The 22,291-nt window shown below is 39.3% G+C and overlaps 1 protein-coding gene across 9 annotated transcripts in view; it reads left to right on the top strand.

Moving 5' to 3' along the window:
* Positions 1-4,570: 4,570 nt before the first annotated feature.
* The window catches only part of SCAF8 (SR-related CTD associated factor 8), a 198,192-nt gene continuing 180,471 nt past the window's right edge, over positions 4,571-22,291 (top strand). For 5 of the 9 annotated variants that reach the window (XR_004352533.1, XM_032651237.1, XM_032651235.1 and 2 more), the window contains exon 1: positions 4,572-5,904. Coding sequence is in view for 8 of the 9 variants with exons in the window: in XM_032651237.1 (XP_032507128.1) it covers positions 5,875-5,904 (30 nt within the window). In the remaining variant the exon portion in view is untranslated. Of the gene's footprint in view, positions 5,905-11,820; positions 11,886-22,291 lie in introns of all 9 variants that reach the window. The other 4 variants (XM_032651243.1, XM_032651239.1, XM_032651241.1 and 1 more) reach the window with 4 other exon arrangements.

Here is a 22,291-nt window from a genome sequence, read left to right as displayed (position 1 = left end):
GATTATTAGTTTCCCAGCTACCTTGGTGTAGAAGACTTTGCCTTGAATAGTAGACATGCGAATTCCAGTCACTTGAATGAGATATATTATATAGTAAATTAATAAACTTGGATTCTGGGGGGCATATGTCAGTATCTTGTGTTTGGTTATTATTGGTTTGTCCATGAGGCTCTGATCTACTCTGGATGAATTAAATTGAGTTACTAATCCATCAACATATGAGCAATACAGTGGTCACAATGTATTGTCAAAACGTGAGGCCTTATTTGGACAGCCTCGTTGATGCCACTTAGCACAGTGCCCTCAATTTATAACAGCTGTTTGTAGCAGAAAGGTAGACAGAGTTTAGGGATATAAGAAAATGCCTTTTGGGTGATATGACCTCTTTCATCATACCCTGAGTCTTCTCTCATTGTACTGCAACAAAATAATTTGGTCTCCTTTTCAATGATCTGAAATGAATGAAAATTCCTATATTCAGAAAGTTTTTCTGTCATTTCACAATAGCTGCATAAAACTTTAAGGCAGGCGAAACAGCTCCTTCTCACCAGCAAGTTGAAGTCATGTCCATTTGGAAAGCCTGGGGAACAACTGAAGGTTGTGTCTGTGGGTTGGGCATATATTTTGGGTCAGGAGTGTGTGTGTGTGTATGTGTGTGTGTGTAAGTAGTAAGGAAAGATTCATTGTGAAGGAAAAAGACACGAATCTGTTGGTTTACTCATTGAGGGGCAAAGGTTAAGCTTAAATCAATATTCAAACTACAAAGCCTGGAAATTTAGAGATTTTTTTAAAAAATCTTTGACCACTACTACTGATAACGTGCTGTTTTACCTTTAGCTATTTGAAGAACCACTTCTTTAACAGAAAACAAAACACATCTGGCAAACTCAAAATTCCTACTTAATTTAAGTGAAGCTGGTGGAAGTAAAATATTTACTTTGTACCTTTAGCATCTTATGATTCTCTCAGGAAATATACCTGGTTTCACTATCAAGTTTGGTGAGTTATACTGTGCTCATTTAAAATAATAAGATTGGGAATTCCCTGGCGCTCCAGTGGTTATGACTTGGTGCTTTCACTGCCATGGGCCTGGGTTCAATCCCTGGTTGGGGAACTAAGATCCCACAAGCCACATGGTGGGGTCAAAAAGAATAAAATAAAATAAAATAATAAGTTACAAAATTACCAAATTATTGAAATGGGGCAAAAAAATTTTTTTAAAAACCCTTGCAATCCCAGCACCCTAATAGAATTATCTTTATTTTTTATATCATTTTTCAATCTTTGCATATATACTCTTAAAACATCAATACATTGTTTGTTTTGTGTTTTTTTGTATTTAATAGGCTAACATGCATTTTCCCTTTCCTGTATTTCTAGTCTTATTCTAACCATTAAAAATATTTTTAAAATTGTGATTAAGCAAACATAACATAATATTTACCATTTAACTATTTTTAAGTGTACAGCTCTGTGACACTAAGTACTTTCATACTCTTGTGCAGCCATCATCCCCATTCATTTCCAGAACTTTTTCATCTTCCCAAAATGAACTCTATGCCCATTAAACACTAACTCTCCATTTCCACTCTCCCCTGGCAACCCCCATTCTACTTTCTGTCTTTATGAACTTGACTATTCTAGGTCCCCCATATAAGTGGAATCACACAATATTTGTCTTTTTGTGACTGGCTTATTTCATGTAGTATAATATCTTCAAGTTTCATCCATGTTGTAGCAGATGTCAGAATTTCCTTCCATTTTAAGGCTGAAAAATATTCCATTGTATGCGTATACCCCATTCTGTTTTGTTTGTCCATTTATCTGTCAATGGACACTTGGGTTGCTGCCACTTTTCTTTTTTTTTTTTGCGATACTCGGGCCTCTCACTGTCGTGGCCTCTCCCGTTGCAGAGCACAGGCTCCGGACACGCAGGCTCAGCGGCCATGGCTCACGGGCCCAGCCGCTCCGTGGCATGTGGGATCCTCCCGGACCGGGGCACAAACCCGTGTCCCCTGCATTGGCAGGCGGACTCTCAACCACTGCGCCACCAGGGAAGCCCTGCTGCCACTTTTTAGTTATTGTGAAAGTGCCACTATGAACATGGGTACACAGATATCTGCTCAAGTCCCTGTTTTCCTTTCTTTTGGGTGAATCCAGAGGTGGAATAGCTGAATCATATGCTAATTCTATTTGATTTTTGAAGAACCATTGTATTGTTTCCCACAGTCTAATCATTTTAATTGGCTATATAATATTCCATTTTGTTTCTGTGCCCTAATTTACTAAACCATTCCTGAAGTGTTTCCTGAGGAATCTCAAGTTTTCATTTTTTTCATTGGATGGAAATTAGTTCTGGTTTAGATAGTGCTCCAGGTTTTTTGCCCTTGTTTAAAAATAACTCATATACATATACAGCTACTTCTGATGGCTGATAATTGTTTTTTGCTTACTGCCACCTCACAATGACTCCCCTTATCCAGGACGTGCCCTATGGATGGGACTAAGTCGTCTCTAGCTAGACTTCTGCCTTCCAATGTGGTGGCCACTAGCATATATTTAAACTTGAGCCAATTAGAGTGAAATAAAATTAAAAACTTATTTTCTCAGTTGCGCATGCCATATTTCACATGCACGATAGTCGCACGGAGCTAGCGCCACTGAATTGGGCGTCACGGATATAGAACATGTCCACCATCTCAGAAAGCTCTATGGCGAGTGCTGCTTCAGACTGTTTTTGACTCTGACCACTTGGTTACGGCTGAATTAGAGCCTATGAGTTACTTCCCAAAATGATTAAGTCCTAGGGGAAAGGCCAATGATAACTGCACTTGGAAGAGAATGCCATAAACTCTGGAATGTGAGTTTCATAATTCACAATTGGGAATATTGCTTCCAGTGGCTGGGCTATTCCTGCCCACTATTTCCCACATTAATCTTCTTCAGAAAATGAATTATTGGTCTTAAGTTTCTCGGTGATGATCACCTAATCCAAGCTGGGTCAATCCAGTTCCTTACTTACCTCTTAAGGAATTTGGAACTGGGAAGGAGAGGCTATCAGTCAGGTCCTCTAGATGTTTAGAACTACAAAACCAGGAGCGACAGTCATATCCCACTAAGTAAAACAGAGAGTGGATAAAGCAACAGAAGGAAAACTCAAGCTGGTAAGCAGATAAGGCTGCTTTAGGCTTTCTAAATTCTGGTTTGGGTGCCTTCCTTAGGCCCATCTGCATTCCTGACTTTGGAGAAAAATCTGCATCCTAATGGTGAATTCTTTAATGCTTAAGCTAGCTCGAATTGGTTTGTTACCTGGGAATCAGAATCCTAATATACATACATACATAAACTACAGACATGGGCATTGACACGTTCACAACGTAGAGGTGTGTGTAGTCGTGCACAAACTTTGCATTTACTCTGCACTGGGCCTCCAGACTCCCCTTTACCCTCCTCTAACGTTTCTCTACTTTTCCTCTTGCTTTACTTCCTTCTCACTAAAAGAGTGTGCTTAGGTTGTCCTCTGCCTATTTCATTTTTCTTTTCCGTCCCTTGGTCAAAATACGCCTTCTGCAATCCTTCTGGCTGTGGAAGCTATATGAAATCAAGTCCTGTAATATGTTAACAATGGATGTAATTCTTTTTTTTTAATATAATTCTTTAGCTTGTATTGCATCTTAATCTCTCAGGCCTAAGTAATTCGGTCAACATTCATTCATGAATGACTGAATAAATAATCCCTCATAGGCCAGAGCAGCAAACGTTGAGTGGTAAAAATCTGGCATGAGCAGAACTGAGTGGGTACTTCTGCAAGTCACAGCATGCTACTGTAGATGAACTGATTAGGAGAAACCTCTGGCAGGAGGAAAGAACGAGAGCAACAGCACCCCAGAAGGCAGAGGCACACGTGTCCTAGGTAGGAAAGCACTCAGTGTTGTCAAGGAACAAAGGAGACCACTGTGGCCAGAGTAAAGAGGACAGGGGAAGTAGTGTGAGCTGAGATAGGTAGGACCTTCGGGCCATAATAAGAGGTTAAGATAATATCTGAAGTGCAGTGGGAAAGTCTTAAAAAGATTTAAACAAGTGAGTGACCTGATCTGATTTGTGTATTAAAAAATTCCCCTCTGGCTAGAGTCTGGAGGATGAATGACAGGGACCAGTTAGTTAGGAGGCTACTGCAATTGTTGGCAAGAGATCTTAATGGCTTGGCCTATGAACTTTGTGACACATTCGAGATTTTGAAAGTGGACATATAAGCTCTTACGAAAAAGTTATCCATTTTACCTTCTAAGTAGCCAGCCACCGTATTAAAGCTGTCAATGAAGTAGGCTCTAAAAAGCAGACCCTAAAATGTCAAGAGGCGCCTGCCTTCCCCAGTTTCACACGGCTCTGGGCTCAGCTCTTACATTAGTACCTTGATTCCAACAATCCTCTAGAGAAAAATTCTGCCGTCATCTTTACCCCCTTTCCTTTGAGTGAACTTCGGAGAAGTGATTGCTGAAAAATGACTCCCAGTAAGACGACAGTGGTGTTCGGGGTTCAGTGATACACCCCTAACTTTTAATTTAAATGCTCGCTTTGAATTTGGTATCGGTTATCTTACATTGCACGAAGTGAGAGAGAAGGCGTTTTGCGAGCAGCATCTATTTCAGCTAGGAAAACGGTATTCACCCTCTGCCTCTAAACCTAGGGCAAAATTCCTTTACAATAATTCATCTTTCATAAAAGATGGGTTCTTTCGCCTATGTAAATCTTGTGCGTTCTGGGCACGGCTTCCCGCTGTACAGACAAATGCACTCATTGTCTAGACCACGCCGGTCCCCCCCGGATTTTATGCAGCGTGCATTTCCTGCACTGAGCTGCTTGCTCGCTGCAGGCGTGCTTCCCTCGTCCCCCTGCCCCCGCCCGGATCCAAAGCTTTTGTTTCTAACGTTTTCTCCCGACGCTATTAAAATGCTTGGGCACATCGTTACCAAATAAGTGGCTGACTAGGAGCTTTTCCGGCTGTTAACCTTTAGGCCAACGTCCAGTAAAGTTCTGAAAAGCAACTAAACCTCGTGTAAAGGGGCCAAGCCACATGGAAACAACGGAAACGTGTATATTGCCTAAACTTGCCGGAGGGACATTTGGGATTTTCTTAGAGCAATGCTTTGCAGTGGCCCCAAGGGCGCTCCAAGAGGCAGCAGCACTCGCTCCCGCAGCGGCGAGGAGGTGGGGTGCGGGTGAGGGGCAGGGACCCCGGGAGCCGAGATGAGCGGGGCCTCCTGGCGGCGACGCTCTGGCCCGCGCGCGCTCGATGGTTCCGCGCGGCGGCCCGGGCCTGCGCGGTCCCGTCGCCAGGGGGCGCGCTGGCAGGAGCCGCGGATCTCCGAGCTGCGCGGCCCGACTCGTGTCCGCCATATTGGATGCCGCAGCCGCTGCTGCCAGCGCTTCCTCCTCCGTCTTCGCCGTGCGCTGCTGGTTCCTACGGCCCGAGCGGCGGGGAGGTGAAACAGGAGCCTGTCGGAGGAAGAGGAAGAAGGGGGTGGAGAGTGTAGGGGACCGGGCTAGGGGGTGGAAGCCCGAGACCGAGCGGGGCGGAGAAGAGAAGGCGCCCATCCCCTCCCCCGCCCGCTGCCAACCAGCCCCGGCAGCGCCTCTGTTTCCCGGACCGGCGCTCCGCCCGCCCTAGCGGCCATGCCGGGGCCTCGCTGCCCCTAAGGGAACCTTGCCCCGCCGGTGCTTGCCCTTCCCTTCCTGCCCGGGGTCGCAGCGGCCCGGCCTCCCGCCGGCGCCCCCTCCTCGCAGCCGCGTTGCCGCCCCCGTCTCGCTCTCCCCACCCAGTGCAGTGGCCGCCGCCTCTTCCGCCGCCGGGCTCCGAGCCTCCGCACCGACAACATGGAGGCTGTGAAAACCTTCAATAGCGAGGTTGGTATTGTACTTTAGCCTCCCCTCCTACCCATGCTCCCCCCAGCCCGGGACGAGGCCACTGCGGGAGGGTGGGCACCGGCCCGCAGTGCTTTTCAGGGTGGGGCGAGTGGCGGCCTAGCTGTGGCCGTGGGGGAGGGGTGTTTCTCTGCCCCGGTGCCCCTCCCCCGATTCCGTGGGCGGAGGGCTGGAAGAGGGCCGCCCCGGAGCGGAGGGAGGTTCCGGTGTCTCCAGCAGAGTATTGAGTGGCTGCGGGGCTGGAGGGAAGGCCCGCTTGGGCCCTCCCCCGGAGGCTTACGGCAGGTCTCTCCGGGTCAGTTCCGCCAATGCCTGGCCCGCCCATCTCTTTCCTGGGCCTGCGGGATTTTAACTGGAGGCCGGGCATCACCGCCCAGACCTTTCCCGGGTCCTTAATGAGGCAGGCCGTGATCGGGGGTAGTGCAGGCAGAGCACCTACAGGGGTGATAACCTGTGGTCACCTTGCAAGTAGTGTTTGTTTATAATTGAGATATTGTTGGCTAGGTAACCTGCCAACTAGGGACTTAAGCTAAGGGCATGGTTGATCGGGAGGCGAGATTATTCTGCAATTTCTCCTATTCTTACTCCCCCCCGTTCTCATCATCCGACATAAAGACAGGTAGGGTGAGTTGTGCATGCAGAGGGAAGATGCTGGAGAAGCATTTCCCACGGGCTCCTTCACGTGTATAGGGCTAGATTTTTAACAAGCAGGTGTCCAGTTTTCACTGTTTAGTTGAGTTCACTAGTCTGAAGGGAGACAAGTTTTGATAAAATATTTTAAAATCTTTTAAAACTCCGGTAGGAATAGACCTTAATGCTAACATTAAACGAACATTTAACAAGTACATATCTACACAACCAGAGTTATCCTTAACCTGTATGACTTATTTAACAATATTTTAATGTGATGTTAACTAAATTTATATAAATTTTATGAACTTTTCATGTGAAAGTGCTAATACTCCATTCAGTAGTATAATAGTGATATTCTGAACAGGGCAATACTTTAAATAGCTGTTTTACAATTTTGTTTTCCAAAAGGAGAAAACTCGTTCCCTCCTCCCTCCCACCATCCCTCTTTTCTCCCTCCCTCCCTTCCTCCCTAGAATTGACGTTTTGGAAACTTAGCAAAGAGGCTAAAAGTTAGATAATATGTGAATTAAATTCTCTATATTAGACTAGATAGCAGTGACACAGTTACATGAAAGCAAGCATTTTATTTGGAAAGGATTTTCTTTTTCAATACTGGATTTTCTTTCTTTTTTTTTTTTTTTTTTTTTTTACCGCTTCTTGATCTTGATACAAATTAGAGCAGTAGACTTGGGAATCTTTTCCATTTTTTTATGAATTTATAGCTGATAATTTGGGTCAGATTATAAAATTTGGTTCAACCCCACAATACTCTTGTCCTTAAAATGAATAAAAAGTAAGGATACTGTATGTTCCAATTTATTGCTAATAGTTTCATGGCTCTGCAGGGGGGAAAAACAACAGGTCTGTAGCCTTTTTATTTGCTACATGTGGTGCTATAGCACTAAGAGAATGTTAAAGTGTTTTTTTTTAATTATAAAAAATATCCTTTCTCTTATTTCCTTGCAATTATTTGTTTACCCTACGCCTTTTTGTTGGGTGCCTCTCCTATTTATCTTGGGGGTTCCTAATATGTACCCTCCTCCATACCCAGCCCTCCCCGCCACGTGGTAGATAGAAACAAGTGGTTAGTACACTGTGGTTGGTCACTGTAAAGCCTGGTGGATTACAGGTGTTAACAATTGGTTTTTCATTTTAGCATTGATGTTAAGGGTAAGGCGCCTAACATTTAAATGGCTGGCTTTATGCTTCAGCTCTTCTCTCAGCTAATCTTCATAAGAACTTGAGATTTGTGGTAGTATTTCCATTTTAGTTTATGTAGCACTCTCTCTTTTCCCGTTACGTATTTCAGAGACCTTAAAACATCTTTTAACTTCCTATTTACTAATAAACGCTCGCACTGAATTCACCATATTTGAAAATGGGGTTGGCTTAAAAATTGTAGCAGTTAACAGTCATAGAATTGAGGAAGGGCAATAGATTTTGAAGGAGATTCAGAAGAATATACTTTTTTTTTGCTTTAAACTCAAAGTACATAATCCTGTTTTTTTCTGATTTCTGAATATAGTTTCTGTGAATATCTATAACACTTGCTGATGTAGTAAAAACTTGTTGTTGCAAGGAAGTATATAGTGGGAAATAGTTCAGTAATGACGTTTTTCCAATAAATCACGTGTTGCAAAGTGCAAAAATAAAAAAGGAATCTGAGTTACAGGATTAGGAGAAAAGGATGTTTTAGAATGTTTACTTGCAGTGAATTTGGCTTTTAAAGGCATCTGTCCTTGGGCTGAGCCCAACAGAACTTTCTCTGGCAAGTTTAAAGGTATCTTTGAAGCATTGAATTGTCAAGAAGTGCCATTTGCTTTGTAAGGCACCACAATTTAGCGCTATATGTATAATGTTTAAAATAAGAAATGCTTAGCTTTTATAACTTGCTAATTATCAGGTTTTTCAAGATTAAAAAAAAGACAAGCAAGCAGATCTTGGCTTGAAAGCAGGAACGTGCCAGAGATTTTAAAGTTCAGAATATAGGCTTTTAATCTGCAGATTGTGGCTAAGTCTCAGTCTGAACGTGTGGGGTCTTCTGCAGGATATGTCCGAGTCATGATGGCGTGTCTGCCTGCCCGCCTCCCTCCACCCCGCCCAACCCTTTTCTCAAAGGGGCTTTGTGCCTCCCTACCCGGTTTTCAAATGCACTGTCAGAAGATCCTTTACGTGGTAAATCCCTCGTACGTATCATGAGTTAAATGAGATTGAGGCTCAAGAACTGATATTTAAGTGCCCATTGTGCTAGTTTTGTGGGAAAACTTTAATTTCCAGTTAAGCATCATCCTTGTGATAAAAGTTTATCCCGTGGGCTTCCCTGGTGGCGCAGTGGTTGAGAGTCTGCCTGCTGATGCGGGGAACGCGGGTTCGTGCCCCGGTCCGGGAGGATCCCACATGCCGCGGAGCGGCTGGGCCCGTGAGCCGTGGCCACTGGGCCTGTGTGTCCGGAGCCTGTGCTCTGCAGCGGGAGAGGCCACAATGGTGAGAGGCCCGCGTACCACAAAAAAAAAAAAAAAAAAGTTTATCCCGTGACCACTAATGTCAGTTCTGAAATGATGAAAGAAAATTTGTCCAGGATGGAATACAAGATTCCCTAACGGTCAGTGCTTGACCTGAGCGGTTAATTCCAGAAGAATTATCATCATTACAAGGTATTGTAGTTACTGCTGCTCAAAGATGGTGGCATTTATTTGTTATGATGGTTTAGAGTTCTCACCTCAGTGGAAAGGGTCTCATCTTTATCTGTTTAAATCTGTGGATTACGTTAGGACCACAGTTGATTACTGGAATGCAGCAATTTTATGTGAGCTACATATTTGTACTCTGTCCATAAGACTCCTCCTGTATGGAGGTTATTGTGGTAGGGTTTTTGTTTTTGAAAAGAGGGAAAAGAGAATAGCAATACAGGACCCTTTCCTTAGAAAATTATAACTTAATTGGAGAGGGCATTTTAGTAATATAGGAACTCTTAAAATAATATGTGGAAAATATAAGAATCTCTTATGCATTATAAGAATCTGTTATGCACGTATCAGGAAAATTATTGCAGTTTAAATTTTGAATTTACCTTGGTTCTTAAATTCTTTACTCATCTTAAGGATATCTAAATTCTTAGTGTCTTTTGTTCTTAGGATCCTTTGGTTAGTCCGATAGCTTACTGTTTGTTTCAGGATGTAGCCCTTTCCAGAGTCACTTTAACACCCAGTACATTTTCCTCTTCTGTGCCTTGTCTTTCATATCAATAGTGAAATCCCATCTTCATTTTATTCCATTTCCAAGTTTGTATCCAGAGTGTTCATTTGGTTAACTACAGGACTTTTAATACAGTCTTTCCACCAATATCTAGTAGTAGGCATGGTTTGGTAGAGAACAGTGGGAAAGGTAACAGGAATAATAAAAGCATGTGAAATTTGTTTTTATATTTTCCCCTTGTGGTTCAGGAAAGGGAATTTATGTGAAGTAGCTATAAAACGTTGCCTTTTTCTTTTCTTTTTCATGTATGGGGGAAGTCTCTCTCTCCTGTTTTGATTTTCCAGTGGGAGTTTTAATTAGTCTTTTTTTTTTTTTTTTTTTTTTTTTGCGGTACGCGGGCCTCTCACTGTTGTGGCCTCTCCCCTTGCGGAGCACAGGCTCCAGATGCGCAGGCTCAGCAGCCATGGCTCACAGGCCTAGCCGCTCTGCGGCACGTGGGATCTTCCCGGACCAGGGCACGAACCCGTGTCCCCTGCATTGGCAGGCGGACTCTCAACCACTGCGCCACCAGGGATGCCCCAGTGGGAGTTTTAATTGTAACAATTAGTCTATCTTTTTTGTTTCTACCTTGTGAAAATCCCTTAAAGACGTAGCAGTCTTGGTGTTATAAAGGAAGGAAGCCTTCACTAACCCCTCTGTGCCCCCAGTGGTTTAGATCAAGGTTTCTCAGCCTTGGCCCTATTGATATTTTGGGCTGGATAATTATATGTTGTGAGGAGCTGTCCTGTGCATTACAGGATGTTTAGCAGCAACCCTGGCCTCTACCCACTAGCTCCCCCATTGTGACAACCAGGAATATCTCCAGATACTACCAAATGCCCCTTGAGGGGCAAAGTCGACCATGGTTGAGAATCACTGATTTAGGTCCCCTGTTAAACTGTCTTAAAACACTCTGTGCTTTTCCTTCTAGTGATAACTACAGTTTTAAGTAGTTAGCAGTAATCTTTCCCACCGTATTATAAATTCCATGAGGACAGTGACCACGTATCTTTATTGCTTCATATCCTTGGTACATAGCATAGTGCCTTAGTACATAGTATATGCTAAATAAAGATTTCTTGAATGGATAGCTTGATGTTATAGTAGGTAGCTGAATGGCCTGGACCAAGGCAGTTAACATTTCTGGACAGTTTTCTCCTCTGTGAAATAAATGATTTTTTTTTTTTTGAAATAAATGATTGATTTGAGATTTTTAGGTTCCCTATTAGTTGGAAGATTCTTTGACTAAATATGAAATTAATGTTTTGGAGGACTTAGTATGTATAAGCATTATTTTGAAGGTCATTTTATGGCATTGTAGGCGTATAGGAGTTCAGATGGGAAATTTAAAATCAAAACTGATTTGTTTATGGTTTTCACTTCTTACTAAGAGGGAATAGTGGGAAGGGGACTGTTCCATTGAAAGTTTCAGTTAGATTTAATCCCTCCTAAGTTTTATATTGTGTAATTATGCTATTTCAAATCCTTTTTGCTTTGTTTTTCATTTTAAAACAACATATGGTAAAAGTTGTGTTTTTAACTAATTTAAAAAATTTAGAATACAAGGATAATTGAGACTGATACTAATGATTTTGGGGACTCTGTGAGAGTGTTTCAGTCATTCAGGATTAAATATAAAAATTTTTTGGCAACATTGAAATTCATAAGATATATATAGTTCAGCCGTTCTACTTTAGGCTAGCATTGAGTTTGTTACAGTAATTTTGATTGACATTTAGGGGACATCTGTATTCCCCAGTCTTCTAAATAGTCATATTTTATGATCACTTGCTCCATTTTTTAGAAGTATAGTTGGCTTAGAATTAGTGCTGGTATTGCTGCTTGTACATGGAATTTTAGGTATTTCTTCTGGGCCAGTTTTCCTGTTATTGGACAACAATTAACTCATAATGGTTTGAGAGAATGTAATCAATCTTGACCTTGAACAGTGGCTGAGCTCCTGAGCTCTTAAGTGAGCTCATTTTATCTGGTTTTGTTTTCTCAACATCTTTCTCTACTCCTCTCTCTCAGGATTGTGCCTCTCTACTCCTGCTTGTACAGACTGCTTTTCCAGCAGCATGGACACAAGAAGCATAGTAAGATGATTATGACCCACATAAGGCAGGCCCTTTGGAAAATACTTAGGGTTAAATTGGTAGTGAAATGATGTCTTGATTATATGGGAAGTACTTGGGAAGCAGAATAAAGTTTGTCACTTAGAGTACGTTGGTAATCTGAAAGAGAACATGTAGGGAATAAGTTGAATTTTTCACAAAAAATAGGTTAAGTGAAAAAAAAGTTACTGTGCTTAGTAGTGAGTATAAATCATATCTAAACTCTTGTGCATTTACTTGCATTCTGCTCCGTATAGTTTTTTGTATAAGAAATATTACTTATGTATATAATATGAGTAAATTGCAAATCTCTGAATTTGGTGGTAGGAAGTAAAATACATCTTATATTTTGAGGAAGTTCTTCAAACTATAAGATGACAACAGATGATTGACAGATGTTGTGTAGTAATGGAAAAACAAGACTAAATCAAATTTTTGATTTTCTAATTATAGAGGAGCAGATTTTGTTAGCGGTACTATTATGAGAAATAAATGCTGGTGAGAAATGTTTCTGTAGCTTCTGATTCCTTGTCTGAGTTAGTTCTATCTTAAGGTTGATGGTAAACACGATGCATTTGATCTTTCTGATTCTGATTTTATGCATTTATTTCGTCTTTGTAATTCTGCTTTGCCAGTTTCTGATACACCATATTTTAAAGTCAAGGAAGGGTATGTAAATATGTTATGGTATCTACTGTAGGTCAGGAAATACGTTAGGAACTTTGACACTACTCTATTTAGTCAGAATGGGGAATATAGATTATTTGTTCATGTTTTTAAAAGACATTTGTGGCTATTAATTTAATGTATGCCAAATTTGTTTTTAAAATAATTCTGCAACTTAGTATACTTTATAAAGGCTGACTGGTATACTTTATAAAGACTTAGGATTTCATTCGTTTATTCATTTAACCAGTACTTAATGAATGCTTACCATACACCAGCCATTTTTCTGTCTGCTGGGATAGAGTTGTAAACAAGACAAGTGAAAAGCATACCCTCTTTGAGCTTATGTTCTTGTAATCCTTTTTCTTTCACCTCATCAGCTTTGTGTGCAATGACCTTGCTGCAGAGCTAGTGAGGCTGGGCAGGCGTTACTGACTCTGGGCTTGCTTCTTTGCCAGGAACTGCGTGAGATGGAGCAAGTAGACTTCTTAAACAAGAATGTGATATTATATTTTCAACAATGGGGAAATAAGACAAGCTACCCTATTTTATTTTAAACTAAATTGTCGTATTAAATCTCCATTTGGCATTTTGGAATCATAACTGTTTTAGAGAACACAGTTTTAAGGATGTTTTCTTTTGTGAGTGAGATATTAATTAGTCTCCATGTGTAAACAATTAAAAAATACTTTTTTTTTTTTTTTTTTTTTGCGGTACGTGGGCCTCTCACTGTTGTGGCCTCTCCCGCTGCGGAGCACAGGCTCCGGACGCGCAGGCTCAGCGGCCATGGCTCACGGGCCCAGCCGCTCCACGGCATGTGGGATCTTCCCAGACCGGGGCATGAACCTGTGTCCCCTGCATCGGCAGGCGGACTCTCAACCACAGCGCCACCAGGGAAGCCCAAAAAATACTTTTTAAGTGGTGACCAAACCCTTATGAGTTTGGAAGGATAAATTAAGGAATATTTTTATTTTTGAAACAAACTTTCCCTTGATTTGAGTGCATGAAAAAAATTTGGTGTCTCTTTTTCTCTCTTCTATAAACACTAATTTTCTGAATTTGATTTAATTCCTTGGGGCTGTGAGTGAAGGATGAAAAGTTTGGATCACGTATTTTATGATCTTGGGAACTTGGGTAATGATATAATCTTTTTAATCTGGGTCACAGTATCTAAAAGATTGACCAGTAGCCCTGAAACTAATACAAGTTGTATGTCAGCTGTATCTTAATTTTTTTAAAAAGGTTGACAGAGTCCTGGTTAATGATTTTCTTTAGTAATGTTTTTGATACTGTAAAGTTTTATGGTTAAAAAAAATGATACAGGTATTTGAATTTATTGAAATGGTAAGAAGAATGTTGAATAAGTTAAATTTTTTGCAAACCAAAACACATAGCAAATGTCTAGTTTCTAAAACAGCCGCTTGCTATGGTGAAAAAATGTCTGGCTTGTGTAATTTTGAAGTACTTTTTATTTACCAAACATTGTTAAAAGTGAGCCACTTTATAATATATAGTGTTTTATGCACCTCTTTTCCCCAACTATTATTATGTTTCTGTGGATCTTTAGGGTTAATTTGTGAGAAAAGTAGGATAGGTGCTATCTTCATTTTACAAACAATGGAACTGAGGCCTACCATTGTGATTTTACCGAGGAAAAGCAGCTTTGTGTTAGAGCTGAGACTAGAAGGGCCGGCTCTCAACTCCTGGTTGAGATGTAAAGGAGAAATCACTCGATTTTTCACAATTCTTTTTGCTGGTATAATGTCCAAATATAAATTAACCATTTTCCCCACTTTTTATACTTTATTTTTACGACTTCAGGTTTACAGAAAAGTTGCAAGAGTGATAATTTTTATGTACACTTCATCCTGATTCCTCTATCTAGTTAATTTAATCATATTTGCTTTCTTATTCTCTTTCTCTCTCGACATACACATGAACGACACATGTAAACTTTTTTTCTGAACATTTGGAGAGTAAATTGCAATTAATGCCTTTTACTTCTAAATATAACTGTCTTTCCTGAAAACAAGGACATTCTCTTATGTAACCATAGTACAGTTATCAAAATCAGGAAGTTAATATTGGTATAATGCAGTTGTCTGCAGACCTTCAGATTTCACTGTCTACCAGTAATGTCCTGAATAAAAAGAGTAAATCTAAATCCTGCATCACACCTTGCATTCACTTGTCATGTCTGTCTAGTGTCCTTTAATCTGGAGCAGTTGGTTATTACTTTGTCTTTTGTGACCTTTGATGATTGATGAGACTAGGCCAGTTATTTTTAGAATTCCCTCAATATGGATTTGTCTGCTGTTGCTTTATGATTAGTTTAAGGTTATGCTTCTTTAGCAGGAATAATCCAGAAGTAATATTTTGTCCTCAGGAAGCACATGATGTCTATTTATCCCATTAGTAGGAGGTTAACTTTTTTCTGCAAGGTTTCTCCATTGTAAAATTACTGTTTTTCCCTTGTGGCAGATATCTTTTATAAAAATTAATTAATTTATTTTTGGCCACTCCATGCGGCTTGCAGAGTCTTAATTCCCCAACCAGGGATCGAACCTGTGCCCCCTGCAGTGGAAGCACGGAGTCCTAACATCAAACTTCGCTCTTCTTTTTTTAGCATCCAGTTAGTTCTTGCCTGAATCAGGACTAAGATGGTTGTCAGATTTTCTAAGTCTATTGTTTGTTTATTATTGGCAGTGCGTAAGAGCTTTTCCTTCTCCCCATTTATGCATATCGGTATGAACTCAAGGATTCTTTTCTTATTCATTGGGGTGTTTTGATGCCAGGGCTCCTTCAGGCTGGCACCTGTGTCATTTTGGTATGTGCTTATCATTTTTTGAGTACTTACTTTCTTGTATAATAAGATATTCCCACCCCAGCTCTGGAATCAGCCATTTCTCTGAGGAACCCTAGTTTCTTCTGGTGGTTATCTGTTAACAGATTGAGCTAGAAATTGGGTATATGTCTGAACATGCTTATGTGTGTGTGTGTGTGTGTGTGTGTGTGTGTGTGTATGTGTGTGTATATATATATATATATATACACACACATACACACACACACACACACACACACAAATTTTTGTTGTTTATCCATCTGCCTATCTGAAAAGCCATGAGTTCATCCTATCTCCGATAACAGTCCAGCACTGTAGGGTTCATTCTGGCCTTTCCCTTTTGCAAATCTGTAGTTCCTTTCTCTGACAGTGAGAAAACTAGTTCCCATTATCCACAATATATTTACTTACTGTTTTATCAATCCTAAAATATGCAGAAAGTAGTTGCAGAATTCTAAACCATAGGTCTGAAAACAAACCTATTAACTAGAATTTAGTATTTGTTTATAGTTCATCTTTTTTAGCCTGAGGATATATAGTCAAAATGCAGTGTTCAAAGATTGCTTTGTTAGTTTTTTCTCCCTTAATGTAGTCTTGCTATTCTTTTGAAATATAATTTGGCTTTTTTTTTTTCTCTGTTTGTATTCCTTTGTTTTTTCCTCCATCCGTTTTTGTGATGTTTTAGTATGTAAACTATTAAACATAAATTAACTTTAATCCTCCTTTACTTCTTATTAGTCTCAGCATTATAACCACTTATGCTCTGGTGAAAAAAAAGAGAAATGAAACAAAAAACCATTTCCTTAGTATTCTTCAAATCAAATAAACCAAAATTTAGAGGTTTAGATATGGAGAAGGTCTTAGGTGAAAAATATGTTTCTAGTAGCAGAGATTCAATTCATAGGTGAAAGTACATATTCAAAAAACTTTCATTCTCTTTTGAATGGAATCTCCATTCACGGTTTCTGTAGAGGGCCAGATGGTAAATATTAGGTTTTGTGGGCCGCTTATGTCTCTTTTGCATAATCTTGTTGGTTTCTCACAGTTCTTTTAAAATGTAAGACCATTCTTGGCTTAAGGGCCTACAAAAATAGGCCATGGGCCATACACTTATGGCCTTACTGCACTCTGAAACCTAAGAACTTGGTTAATAGCATGCTACTTGCAAATCAGAATTATAATTGAGCAGAAAGATATATTCTTTTATAGGCTTTATAAGCCTTTTTAACATCAGAAACAAAATAACTTTAAAAGCTGCCTTAGTGAAAATATTTATTCAACATGTTTTTTGAGCACCTACCACTATGTGCAGATGTGCAGACACTATTCTAGGCTCTAGAGATGTAAGTGTACAAAACACACACACAAAAAATACCTCTGTCCTCTTGGAGTTTACATTCAGTTTTTTTGTGTGGGTGTGTACTGGAAATGAGCGTTTCTTGTTTTTCCACATTTAGTGACTTCTGATGGACTAAAAGTTTTTTTCGTATTAATTGCAGAGCGAGCAGTCTTTCTTGAAAACTTGATAAAAAATGCAGCAAAGGGAGCAAACTTTTAAAAGCTTTGTTCATTTCTTCCTGTCTCCCAGTCATGATGCTTTCATTGTGTAGCTACACTAACTCACTAAAGGAAGAGAAGAGAAACCTCATTTATTGGGCTGCGCACAGAACCCAGACCTAATTTAGTGATGAGTACACATGTATTACAGATCCTTAAAAAGCTGTTCAACAGTGTACATAACAGTAAATCAGCTAATCTTCCTTTACTGCTTTAATGAATGAATGAAAAAATTTTTTAATTAATTTATTTGTTTATTAATTATTTTTGGCTGCGTTGGTTCTTTGTTGCTGTGCTTGGGCTTTCTCTAGTTGTGGCGAGCGGGGACTACTCTTTGTTGATTGCGACGCGCAGGCTTCTCGTTTGCGGTGGCTTCTCGTTGCAGAGCATGGGCTCTAGGCGTGCGGGCTTCAGTAGTTCTGTCGCACGGGCTTAGTTGCTCTGCGACATGTGGAATCTTCCTGGACCAGGAATCGAACCTGTGTTCCCTGCGTCGGCAGGCGGATTCTTAACCACTGCGCCACCAGGGAAGTCCGAGAATGTTTTTTAAAGTATTGCCCAAAGTTAAGGACCACTGTGAAAGTAGTTGCCTGTGTAGTTTTCTTGAAATAGGGAGAAAGTCTCCTGATAATGCTAATATGCATTTATCTAATAAAAGCTTAAAAACTATGTGCAGGTTATCTATCTTTTGCCTGGCTAAATACCAACACCTTTGAATAAAAATCATCAAAATGAGCTTTTACCATGTTGTATGTTAGTTGCTGAAATGACTTATAGCTTTGGGTAGTTTTTCTGTAAGCATTTAATAAACCAGTTAGTGCCCCCCCCCCAATGCTTTATTGAAATACGAGTGACTGCTTTTGTAAGGATTATTAACATGTTTGGCTTTGTTTTTTCTACACCAAGAAAAGTGGTTTTTATTTTTATAGCAGTTCCTCTTATTGGGCAGAATTTTCCAAATTCTTGTTCCCATTTTGTCAGAGAACTCAGAACCTCTTTTAGAGGCCTCTCTCTGCTTTGGTGGCAATTACAAGAACAAGGATTGTGACCAACTTAGCTGAAGAGGATTGATATCCCAAAGGAGTAGGCCAGAGGCTGCCACATCATTCCTAGTACAAAATTTCCCAGTCAGTACTTTGATTCATTTGCAAAATCAAAGGATTAGGAGACTCAGGCATCTTAGAGCTGTTAACAGAGAGTGGTTCCAAATAATTGTGTGAGTGCTTCCTTTATTTTGCTAGTCCCTCAAGATTGTCAGACAATTGTTTCATTCTATTTTAACTATATTACAGTTTTCAAATTGCTAGAATGCAATAATAACCCGCAAAGGTTCTAGTGTAATAGCAACTAGTGGTTGGAAGGAATGCTGGAAAGTAGTGGCTGGTCCTTTGAGCCTTGTTATTTATGTGTATTTGCCATCTATCAGGCATTGTATTCTGCAGAGTGGTTACCAGGTTAATCAGATACCTGTGTCCTTTTTCTCAGACAGCTCATATTTTAATAGGGGTGGGGTTGGGAATGGACTACCACGAAGGGTAAGAAGGTAACGTGACATGAATACTATGATACAGAGTAGTGGTGTAGACAGTTTATAAACAGTATGTGTATACTCTTCTGTGTATATCATGTTGTACACAGTATGATGGAGGAGACATTGTGTAAGGCAAAGGCTAGAGATCATTTTCAAGGAAATGGCAGCTTTGGGTAGGGGAGCTGGTTGGGAGGACTGCTGGAGGGTTAGGCAAGGGTCTTCTGATGAAGGGTCTTTGTGTACTATGCACAAGACCTCATTTTTAATCAGAAGGGAATGGAGATTCTGAAGGGTTTTTAATAAAAGCACAAGTTTAAAATTTGTATTTTAGAATGATGATTAATATCTTTGCAGAACAGGGCAGGTCAATGAGGGGTGAGATTGAGGGAAGGAAGTTTAAATTACTATAGAGAAGATGAGCTCAACTACAGTAATAATGGGGAAGAGATGACTAGATGAATGCAAAATAAATTTAGTAATAATAGGGAGCTGGATATAAGGAAGAGGGTGGTGCCACAGGGCTTTGGCTGAGTGACGATGTAGATAAAATGATATGGTACCAACCATTAATAGGGCAAATCAGGAGGAGCAAAACACTAGAGGAGGAAGATAATTTGATGGGTTGGATGAGGGATCATTTTTCCCACCTAGAATAAAAGAGTATGGAAGGAGGATTGAAATCACCCATATCTCAACCACCCAAAGACAGTGTAACTAGTTTGTTGAATACAGTTGTAGTTTTGAGCATCTTGAAGATTTGGTGTCTATGGGACATCAAGGTGGAGATGACCAGCTGGATATAGGTCGAGCACTTAGAGAATAGGCTAGAGATGGAGATTAGGGGGAGATGATGTAGAAAAAGAAGAGAAAAGGGCTTGGGGCAAAATCTTTTAGAATCTTTTATCTTACTCAGTTTTTTTTTTTTTCTTTGTTTTTTTAGATAAGGATTGACCCTTTCTGTCATATTGTATTTGTGAATGTAAGGACATTTTAAAGCAGCTCTGCTTGGAATTTGCCTGATTTTAAATTCTGTTTATACAACCAGATGTTCTTATATGCAATTAAAAGTTAAGTAGTAAATTGCATGGTCTATGAATAAAATTAAAGATTTAAATTTTGTTTAATGAAACTTTATTAGAATTCCGTAACATTGAGCCGACTTGTATCATTGAGTGTTTTCTTAGCTCCTCTTGGTCACGTGGTTTTTTTATCATAACTCTGTCTGCAATAACCAGTTTATTGTGAACATGGAATTGTGGTGAATTTAAATACTGTATTATTAGAAATAGAACCCATATTTATTTGAGAAATTCCAGCTAATACGGTTTGTAATGAAGAGGATTGACAAATGAATTATTCTTTCTCTTGTTCTCATTTTGGCCATTTCACTGTTAATAGATTACTTATCAGTTATTTAGTACCTCTAAAATTAAGAGGAGGTAAAAGTCACATCTTTTTATTTTAATGTTACAAAAAACATAGGAAAGAACTGAAATCAAAGAAAGGTGGTTGTTTGGATTCCTGGGAAAATTTAAACTGAAGACTTATTTTTATATATGTACATGTTTGTTTATATTTATACATTTTGCTTTCTCTCATGGAGAATCATTTCTGTTCTCTTTGATTTTAGAATGGGGTAGCTAAAGACCATTACACTCATGGTAAGCATTTGTAGTTACAGGTTCTATGATTGGGTTTCTTGTTTACTTCCTTGTTAATGCTTAAACTTGATTTCCAGAAATTACAAATTTTAGACCTGAAACACTTGTGATAGTATATCATTTAATAGACAGATGAAGAATCAAGACCCAAAGGTGATGAAACTTGTTAAGAATCACAGTTTATGAGAGGCATATAGTTAGCAGCCAAATTAGAAGAAATTTCTGTTCTCTGCATCTCAGTTCATTGTTTTCACTTTTTCAGTATAATTTTTTGAGTGAGATTTTGGTAGTGTTCATATGTGTTGTAGGTGGAAGAGGAGTGGGAATTGGTGATTCTTAGTAAATTAATATCACTTTATGCTAACCCTGGACCAGAATGAGGAACAAACTACTAAGGCTGCTGCTTCCCTGCTCATAAAATAGGGTGCCATAGGAAAACACGCATTCCTTGGCAAAGAGGTATTGTACAATAACACCCACTTAGCCAGCAGTTTTCTAGCAACCCAGCCCTCTGCAGAAGAGTAAAAAAAGCCTTTTTTACTTATCTTGTACCTTCTTCGTAGAAGAGGGATACAGTTACTCTGTAAGCCTGCATCATTAGCATGTTTCTAATTTTCATTTTAATAATGGTGCCTACTCTGTAACTGCTTTCTTTAAATTTTCATAGACTACTGTTTAGAAAGCTCCTGGTACAGGTATTTTAAGGCACAACAATGCTACAAAATTAATGTGGTTGCTTTCAAAGTAAGATGTGATAGATTACAGTTGGCAAGGAGGGAGGTGGTTGTTTTACCATTTATAAAATGTGATTAGACAAGATAAATTTTAGGATCTCTTAAATATTAGCCCTAATGAATAAGTTTTCTAATTAATTTTTCTTAGCTTCAGTTTACTCATTTTAAAAATAGGGATAGTGATACCTTCCCTGACTACCTCTCAGAATTGGTTTAAATATTTAAAATATTGGCTGGTTTGAAATATTCAAAAAAGTTGGTGTATATAAAATTTTAAATATTCAGAGAAGGTGGTTTAATATATAAAATTGTAAAATAATTTTATAAAGTACTTGGAAAGCTAAAGAATACTAGTTCTAATATTCTTAGTTTCTAGAGAAAACTGAAAAGTAGTTTTTTTTTTAAAGCTGCTACTGGGAACATTTACTGTCATTGTGGATGTCTCTTTTGCCCTGGAAAGTATTTTCATATTGTAACATTTTAATAATGGATAAAAGTTTTGGAGAGTAGGAGCTATAAAGAAAGTGCTGTATTATATTCAACATATTTTCCAACTTGGAGAAATATTTATAAGTTGAACAAAACTTTTGAATATCAGACAGTAACAAAATACAGACCATGATGTATTTTGGACCAGTATTATTTTTGGTCATCATTTATAAGAATTTCAATGTTCTGTTAATCCAGCAAGGCTTTTAAGATAATCAATTTTAAATTGTTACTACGAGTATAATTTTGCACCAGATTGTATTTAAAGTATGTATGTCACATATATAAATATGTGTACACATTTATGTTTATATATACAAACACACATATAGATGTATGTAGAAAATTCTGAAAACTAGCCTACCAGCCTTTTAGCAGTGGTTGTTTCTTAAGAGAGAAGTAGGTCGATAGGCTGTAGCGAATGAGAGTTTTCAGTGTTTGGAATTTTTCATTCAGCATCTATTACCATACCAGTTTTGTAATATTTCCCTCAAACCCAAAATATTATGTGTCTTAGCTTTGGGGAAAAAGATGGAGTTGGTCTGTTTTAATGTTATTTGATTTAAATCCTTTAGAGAAAGTGAGCTTCCGTGTTAAGGGTTGGAAGACTCTTAAAACTTGATCAGTAGGCATATAAGCTTCATAATCTGTTGTCTTCAAACCTTCTTGGTTATTATTATTGGTTAGGTTGATGCTATTACATGGTTGTCTCCACGGTCATCTACCATCTTACTCAGTGACTCAGTTGTATATGTTTAGTTGGATGCTACTTGGAGGACTTTGCTTTGTTTTTGGAAACTGAGTGTTGGGGTAGCCAGAAGAACTGGGTTTGAGACATGGCTCTGTAGCTTAATACCAGTTTGAATTTAGTTAGGTCGTTTACCCTAAGTTTATATATCTGTAAA

This window comes from Phocoena sinus, chromosome 12, assembly GCF_008692025.1.
Source record: "Phocoena sinus isolate mPhoSin1 chromosome 12, mPhoSin1.pri, whole genome shotgun sequence".
Classification (NCBI taxonomy): Eukaryota; Metazoa; Chordata; class Mammalia; order Artiodactyla; family Phocoenidae; genus Phocoena; species Phocoena sinus.
Note: the sequence above shows the minus strand (reverse complement) of the source record. Positions and strands in the feature narration are given on the sequence as shown.